Here is a 9,070-nt window from a genome sequence, read left to right as displayed (position 1 = left end):
GAAAGACGGTTGAGCGCAACAATTCTCTACTCATGTTTCAGACATTCCTGTCCCATCCGTCTTTATTTTTGGATTTAGGTCGGCATCTGATAAGAATTAATGTGTTCTTCGTGAGGACAACTTCGCTACTTCAGGAGAGAACTGCGGATGCTGTAAATCGGGAACAAAAACGAAAGGCTTAGGAAGAGCTGAGCAGGTCTGGAAGCATCTGGGAAATAAAAATCAGAATAAACGTCTCAGGTGCCGTGATCCTTCCTCAGAACTGCTGGCAGCTGGGATAACGTCGGGTAAGAAAGGGGGAGGTATCTGAGAGCGGTTACTAACCCACTGCAAAGTGGAGGTCAGTACGCAAGACTACAACAGCACCACCCTTATTGAAAGCCTTAATAGAAAACTCAGGGTTAGATCTAGCTGCTTTTCCTTTTCCTTTCAGGCATCAATGCCCAGAAGATGCAACAACTCAGACATACTCATGGTCCTCTGAAAGCTTCCTCTCTTGCCCTTCTATCTGAACTCATCTGCTCCGCAAGACCATTTTTGTTGGGTATTCAGCATCCTTCCTCACCTTTCGTTCTCCGATGTTCAACGTTCTCTACTCAGTAAAGGTCTCAGCTATGTTCCTCTGCATACCCACCTTAACACCATGACATTGAACTCTTCTTCTGCATGTTCATTGCTTCGGACAAGAGTCCTTTCCTCGTCCTACGTGCCCCTTCGCCCACTTTCCAACACTCTACCTCCAAATGAGCTCCTCCCTCATGCCTTTTAACTATACTTGATCTGTTCATTGAGAACTTGCGACGAGATAGTTTCGGCCTCAAATTCTCTGCCCTCCTCACTAAACCTGACCTATCTCCCTCTGAACGGATTCCAATCAGCGTGCATAAATCCAAACCTGGCTTTATTATTCAGCTTGCCAATAAGGGTGGTGCTATTGTTATCTGTAGTACTGACATCTACATTGCAGAGGCTCAGCCCAGCTCTCAGATGCCTCCTCCTATCTTCCCCTGGACAATGACCCCACCAAGGCACATCAGACCTTTGTATCAACTACAGTAACAGATCTCATTTTATCTGTTCACCTCTCCCTCCATTGCCTCCAGATTGGTAATACCCTGGACCCGCATAGCTTGGTTCTACCTCCTCCCAAAAATCCACAAACACGACTGCCCAGGCAGATCCATTGTTTCAGGCTATTCCTGCCATGCAGAACTCAACAACTCCTACCTTGTACTCAGTCTTTCCTCCCCTGCTCCAATCCCTGCCCACGTGCATCCATGATTTTTCTGATGCTTTATGCTGGTTTCAAAACTTCCAGGTTGTAAGTTGCAGCTGTCTCCTCTTTACCAATAATGCACAACCCCGTCACACGCCCACTTCCCATCAGAAGGGTCTTAGGGCTCTCCGTTTCTTCCTGGAGCAAAGACCTACCCGTCCCCACCCACCGCGATCCTCCTCCACTTAATTGAGCTCATCCTAGCCCTCAACAACATCTCTTTTGACTCCTCTCATTTTCTTCATGTCAAAGGGATGGCCATGGGCCAGAGTTGTACCCTCTTCATGCATCAAGTGAAACATATATTGTTCCAGTCCTAATCTAGCCCCCACACATAACTCTTTCTCCAATTTATCGATGATATCATCGGTGCTGCTTCCCACTGTCATCTGGATTTGGGTAAGTTAATTGATTTCGCATCTAATTTCTATCCTGCCCTCAACTTCACCTGGCCTATTCTGGCTCCTCCCTTCCCTTCCTTGACATCATTTACCACGCCACCCTGTTCTCTGGCCATCGTGTCTGTATCTGACTTTTTGCAGCATTCCAGCAAAGCCCAGCACAAGCTGGACAAACAACTACTCATTTCATGTTTTGGGACTCTGCCGCCCACTGGACGCAGTATTGTGTTCAGCTTAGACTCTCCCGTATCGTAGCCCCCTACCCGACACACTTGACATTGTTACCACTTAGCCTGCCGTGACACACTACTTCTTATTTGTCACTAACATTCCCCGTTAACAGCTCATCACCCTCCCAGCCAGATCGTTATCAACTCCTTTGTCCATTCGACTGTTCTTCTCTCTTCGGGCTCTGTAATTTATCCCTAACCTGTTTACTCCCTACTCTATCCCCCTCCCCATTTTCTGCACATAGACTGATTTTTTTTCCCCAAATTACCGGTAACAAGGTGTAAAGCTGGATGAACATAGCAGACCAAGCAGCATTTAGAGGGGCATTTCTGAAGAAGGGTCCAGGCCCGAAACGTCAGCCTTCCTGCACCTCTGATGCTGCTTGGCCTGCTGTGTTCATCCAGCTCTGCACCTTGTTATCTCAGACCCTCTAGCGTCTTCAGTTCCGACTATCTCTGAAACATTTTTGCCAATTACCAACGGTTCTGTCGAAAGTTCACAGGGCCCGTCTGATTTTTTTTTTGCTGTCAGGCCTGCTCAGCTTTTCCAGCAACTTCTGTTTTTTTGTTTTTGTTGTCCTCTTCAGGATACCCCTCTATTTGATTTGTCCAGGTTCGAATATTTATACTTAAAATGAATACTATCTGCTCTGTCATGCAACCACTTTCAGAGAGAATAGAGGCAGTATGTAAAAGATTACCTTAATACGTTGCTTAAATTTCTCATGGATAATCAGCTCGTACTGGCAGAATGAACTGATGGTTAGTGTGATAAAATGAATGAATAATTCTGCATATAAAACACAATTCACAAGAAGCCATCATTTGTTATTCGCAAATTCGGCGATTTTACAAAGACCGTTACTTTAACTCATTCTGCGCGGCAGCTGATGCAAGTTATGCTTTATTCACACCACAGAAATACACTGTTGAAAATCAATTTGGCTTCCAACACGTACACCAACCACTTTGTGAATCAGGATTTCTTTCGCTCAAGTCAGTCATAACAGTGGCCAGAATGACCGCCTCAAATTAACTGTGTCTAAATTCTGTTACACATTACATGTTAAATTACGAGAAATGAAATGTCTGCCTTTATACAGTTTTCGTTCTCTGAGCCGCCCATACCATCTTAACTCGTTCGGAAAAGCTTTGATAGCTCCGGACGCAAGAGGGCAGTAGCGATGGCGTGGAGATGCCGCTGTTGGACTGGGGGGAAAAAGTTAGAAGTCACACGACACTCGGTGGACATTACAACAAGTTTATTCGGAATCATGTAAGCTTTCTCAGCGCAGTCCCTTCATCAGGTGCAGTAGCCCCACTGCATCAAAAGACAGTCTAAATTAAGCTTTGCTGCACTAAGAATCAATTTATTTCAATCCTGGTTGTGAATAACAGTTTTACAGACTTGCAGTCATTTGTGAGCTCGCTGCTATCTCACGGAATGGGATGACTGAGGACTCACTTTCCCACTGGGAGCGTGTGAACAGTTACTCCCCAGTCGAAGTGTGGAGGCGTGCTATAATTGCATTGTGCCTTTGATACTGAAAGGGCGTTTAACAGCTGGCGTACACTCTGGCAGGTTAACTCATTGTACCCTTCCTCTCATTCGGAGCAGGTGACTCCTCGCTCCACAATATGGATGAGTTGGTGTGTCAAGAAGTGGCGTGCTTGAGTGAACGCCTTTCCGCACTCCGAGCACGTCAACAGCCTCTCCTTTTGTAATTTATTGTTATGTTTCAACTGACGACCCCTTTCCACAATCAGAGAGTGGTCTGTCTCCAATATGTGTACGTTGGTGCCTCAGAAGGTTGGATGATCAAGTTAATGCCTTTGCACAAATAGAGTAGTTAAATGGTCTCTCCCCTGTGCGTGTGTGTGTGTGTGTGTGTGTATGTGTGTGTGTGTGTTGTGTGTGTGTGTGTTTGTGTGTGTGAGAGTGAGAGAGAGAGAGAGAGAGAGAGGGAGAGAGAGGGGGGCGCGGGAGAGAGAGAGAAAGAGAGATTGCCAATCTCCAGATTGGAACTATCTGTGGATCCACTCAGTCCCTGCTCTGAATAGTGTGTTAATTTTATTAGACTATGTAATTAATTTAAATCGCTTCTGCTGTAAGAGCCTCACAATATCCTCACTCGGGTGTGTATATCTCAGTGTTTCATCCACTCACACAGATCAGCGAAACAGAAGAAGTTGACATTTGTAGAAAAGTTTTGGATAGTTTATTAAACTTTTTAAAGAAGTAGCAGTTTGGATACAATACATAAGTCAACCAGTCAAAGAACAATACACAACTCTTGACAATTGCGGAGGCTTCACTGATGCCAGAGGATGAACAGTGAAGCATTGTAGTAAATAAAGTTGGAAAGGCTACCCGGCAGAAGTGTTATGAATTGCTAACCATTAGCCTTCCTGAATGTTTTCTCGGTCATCTTTCATCTGAAGATAACTGCTCCTTTACAAGAACTGCTGTCTGCAATAACCGCCTGATGACCACTCCCTTGTGATGTGCTGCCTTCATAATGTTTGTCAATCACCCATGTAAATCCGTATAGCCAAAGGTAAAGCGAATTCGAACCAAAAGTGCACATTTTCCCACCTTCATCTGAAGCTTTCTTTTCATTCTGCAAAATTTATATTTCCCTGAACACATCATTGTTAATAGAGGACCTATTGTGCCACATAGTTCTTGGACGCCAAATCTATTGAATTCTACGACCTTGACAATCCTGATTTTAAATTCAATCTTTCTTTGAACTTCATTTTAACTGTATTTATTTTGGATATATTTGCCCTAGTGAAGGCTAGGTACTTACGTAGAACACATGTTACTGCTCTTTCATGTTTTAAAACAAACAATGAGGGTGCTGAAAGGCTGCAACAGTGTATTCTTCAGTTCTTCTCGAAACTTGGTCTGTGTTACTGCGTAAATGAATATGTTAGTGCAGGAGCTGAGCAGTTGCAGCATGTTGGTCGTCTCTTGAAGGATGTACTGTGGGTCATTAAAATCCAGGCCGGTGAAGTAGGCCTCACCTGTAATCTGCACGTAAAGGAAATGTCCGACATAGGTCACCCACAGTAAGAGGAAGCTGAGAGAGATGGCAAACAGCAGAACAATGGACTTCTTGCGATTGGCCATCTCTGCATCTTGTCGATTCTCACTGGCCCGGAGTCTTTTGCGAGCTCTGCTAGCCACTAGAATGTGTCTCACAGTCAGGGCATTAAGCAATAGAATAAGGAGGAAGGGAACAAAGGGGGTTAAGATGCGGTCCAGCCAGTCATAGGCCTGCCAGGCTGGCCAATTGTAATAGCTGAACTTAATGTCACAGAACCAGGGCACCCCATCCAAGACGTACAGTGGCTGGTAGATAAAATAGAAAGGGATATTCTTGATGCAGCTTAGGGCACAGACAATTCCTATGACTAGCAATGCAGTTTTCTCAGAGCAGTATCTGGTCTTCAGGCTCTGACAGCTGATGGCCACAAAACGGTCAATGGTGAAGGCCACTGTCAGCCAGACTGAGCCATCACGAGTAGCATACACCAGCATAGTGCTGAGTGCACAAGAAGGCGTTGTGGACAAGACACTGTCACGAAAGTAGATACCAGCAATCCGGTTGAAGATGACAGCCGTGATGATGACAAGGAAATCAGCTACCGCTATCGCCACCAGGTAGTAGGTAATGCACCGGGACAGCCCACATCGTTCACGAGATAGGATTATGGTCGCCACCAAATTGGCTGTGACAGAAAAAGAAGTCATCTTATTGAATGAATTCAATGGTCGGGCATTGCCCAATCGAATCTGCTACTGAAATCGTCCCGGTACATTCATTTTCCAACTCTGGATTCAAATTGTTCTAAAGCCTGTTTGTTTAAAATTTCCTCACAAAGAGGCAAGCATTTGCTGCGGTTAAATGTTTGTGAATCAGAAAATCTTGCCTTGTTTTCCTCTCAAAAACTTCAGCCTGCAGAAAATGACTTTGTTATCTGAACGAGAGACCGTTTAAATTTTTGGTCATTGTTTGAGCTTGAGATACTTTACCAAGCACCTGACTCTTAACTAAAATATAATACTGACATTACATGCTACATAGTGTCAGAGAGTCACACAACATAGAAACATGCCCTTCAGCCCACCATGCCCATGCTGACCAACAAACATTAGACTATATGTATCCCATTTACTTGCAGTCGGTCTACAACCTCCTGTTCCAGATCTTTTCAGCGCGTATCCAGATACTTCTTAAATGTTGCAAGAGTACCTGCCTACATTACTATCTGAGCTAGATGGCTTTATTCTTTTTAGGACTCTCCGGTTGCAAAAAATAATGTCTCTCTGAACCACTTCCTTCTCACCTTAAGTGAATGCCCCCTGGCCAATAACACGTCTGCCATGGGAAAGAAATTCTCACGAGCTGCCTGTGCCTCGCAGAATTTTGTATGAAACAGATACCCACCTCCCTCAGCCCACAATGTACTCTGCTCTAAATGCAGCCTTTCCAGTCTCTCCTCAGAACTAACACTTTTCAACGAAAGCAACGGTCTGACGAGTTTCCTGCACCGTCTGCATTCCATCACGTCCTTCTTACAGAACAGCGAGCAGAACTGCACACATTGCACCATCTGTGGCAGAACCAATGTTTCATATAATTGCAGCATAGACTTTCTTGCTTCTGTATTCTACATACATGTTCATGAAGGAAAGTCTTTTGTTTGCTTTATTCTCCAATCTGTCCACCTGTTCTCACATCACCAGTGATCTATTGACCTGTACCCCAAGGCCCCTTTGTTGCTCAGTAGTATCTAGAGATCTACCACTCATTTTCCATATCCTTCTCTTATTAGATCTCCCAAAGCATTACCTCACACATATCAGTATTGAATTATATCTGCCATTGATCTGTTCACTTGATCAATATCAAACTTACGGGTGGCACGGTGGCACAGTGGGCATCACTGCTGCCTCACAGCGCCAGAGACTCCCATTCGATTCCAGCTGCAGGTGACTGTCTGTATGGTGTTCGTACATTCTCTCTGTCTCTGCATGGGTTTCCTTCGGGTGCTCTGGTTTCTTCCCACCGCCCAAAGATGTGCAGGTTAGATGGATTGGCCATACTCAATTGCCCGTAATATTCAGGGATGTGTAGATTAGGTGGGTTATAGGGGAGTGGGTCTGTGTGGGATGCTCTGAGGTTCGGCGTGGACTTGTTGGGCCGATGGGTCTGTTTCAACAGTTAGTGATTCTTATAGCCTGAGATCATCTCCTCTCTATCAACAACACAAGTTTTGCTTCATCTGCAAACTTACAAATTATACCTTTTACATTCGCTTTGAATTTATTAGTGTGAATAAGACACAACAAGGATCCTAATACCAATATTGTGGCACACCGCTGGTTCCAGGATTCCAATTACAAAAATGTCCCTCCACCATCATTCTTTGCCTGCTAATTAAAAGCCAATTTTGGATACAGTTTTTTTTTAACTTTCCTTCGATCACCCAGGCTCATGCTCTTTTGACCAGTCTCTCATGCAGGGCCCTATCAGAAGACTTACTGAAGTCCATGTGAACAATATCAATTTTGCTGCCACATGAAAGAAATTGAGTCACCTCTTCAAAAAATTAAATTATCCAAGCAAGATCTCCTTCCTTATTCTGAATGTCACGCATTTACAACCATCCTATTGTATCACCTGCTGTAGTTGGAACAGTCTCTTGAAATTCAGCCCATTGTTACTGGCAGCAAGCTTCAGCTCATCGAAATGCTTGTGACCTATGCTCCTACTCACACAAAACCCCTGACATCAATCAAAAACATTATTCATCATGTACTTTGTTTGCTGGCTCAGAGGCTCTTTGAACTTGACATGAAAGTAGTTATTTTCAAAACTTTTCACAGCCATGTCACACAGTAGTCTTGCAATCTCCTGGATTTCTATCAGCTAAACTTTGTTCCCTTCTGCGTCTCTGAATTTGACTTTTCCATCAATACCCCGTATGGCCTGAGTTGAGAACTCCTGAATCCCTGAAATCCTATCTCTCGACTGCTCCAAGCCTCTGTCTTTCCTTCAAACCTTGTCGTCTGATTACGTTTCATTATTCGCTCACAAAAATCCGAGTGTATTTATTGTTGTATTTTGATTATTGAATTTGCTGTGAAGCACCCCATTTTATTTCAAAGGAGTGTGGTTGTACAACATGAGCATTAATCTAGTTTCTGAACTGGAAACAAGAAACAGACAATACATATTAATCTTCCAGTGATGGCCACATCCACCAAAATAAGAAATAGCCTAAATCAACAATGCATTAAATATAATGCACACACTGTACAATGCATTTTTAGAATGAGCACTCTTTCTTCTTCCAAGGTGACAGCTCAGGCTCATGTAATTACTGAAAATATTTTTTTCTAATTCAAACCATAAAGTTTCACAATGTAATTCAGCACTGCAGTGGTTTGTGATGGAGCTGCTGCATTAGAAAAAAAAAGTGCATTGTGGTAAGCTATTATTTCATTCAATGCTAAAAATAGGAGAATGAAATCTACTGGTAACAATGAAACAGAATATTTTCGTTAGTATTTCCGCAATAAAAAAGAAATTTCTACAAATTAAACCACAGAATATTGAATGATATGTTGTACCATCTTTTACACTACTGAAGTAAATATCAGTTCAATATCATATATCTCTTTATAGTTTTAGAGTTGAATCTCCTTATACTCATAATGTACTCAATATCAGAAATAATCTGAAATATCCAAATGTGGAGAGATATTGGTTATAGCGATGTGAATGCAAAAGTTATAGCTTACCTGGAACACCGATAACAGCAAGTAGTGGATAATAAATAGCATAGAACTGTCCATTCGCTGGCCCGTGCATTGTCTTTCAGAAACTAAGAAAAATCTTCAAAGTGTGCACTTAACCGGATGAAACATTGAATGCTTCGAGCATTTATCGCCGATGAAACTCTCCAGAGACACAGTTAGGCTGCAATGTGCATATTTAATACAGTTGGTTGAACAAACAGATTAGCTCAATGTTTCATGTCATCGTTTCACAATACTGGAAAAGTAGATGCCTCCATTATCTTTGCTGGCGAACTGATGGCTGCATGTTCTGTCTTTACCCCAAGAACATGCTTAGTAGTTTCCACCA

General features: G+C 43.2%; 1 protein-coding gene across 1 annotated transcript; it reads right to left on the bottom strand.

The window, feature by feature from the left end:
• Positions 1-4,743: 4,743 nt before the first annotated feature.
• On the bottom strand, positions 4,744-8,828 carry LOC132206763 (probable G-protein coupled receptor 139). The gene is made up of 2 exons (XM_059641723.1): positions 8,725-8,828; positions 4,744-5,645 (listed from the first exon to the last, which is right to left on the bottom strand). Exons 1-2 carry the CDS (start codon positions 8,792-8,794, stop codon positions 4,744-4,746), a joined length of 972 nt encoding a protein of 323 aa, XP_059497706.1. The 5' UTR covers positions 8,795-8,828.
• Between the last annotated feature and the right edge of the window lie 242 nt (positions 8,829-9,070).

This window comes from Stegostoma tigrinum, chromosome 43 (assembly GCF_030684315.1).
Source record: "Stegostoma tigrinum isolate sSteTig4 chromosome 43, sSteTig4.hap1, whole genome shotgun sequence".
Lineage (NCBI taxonomy): Eukaryota > Metazoa > Chordata > Chondrichthyes > Orectolobiformes > Stegostomatidae > Stegostoma > Stegostoma tigrinum.
The sequence above is the reverse complement of the archived record's forward strand: the minus strand, read 5'-3'. Positions and strand labels throughout refer to the sequence as shown.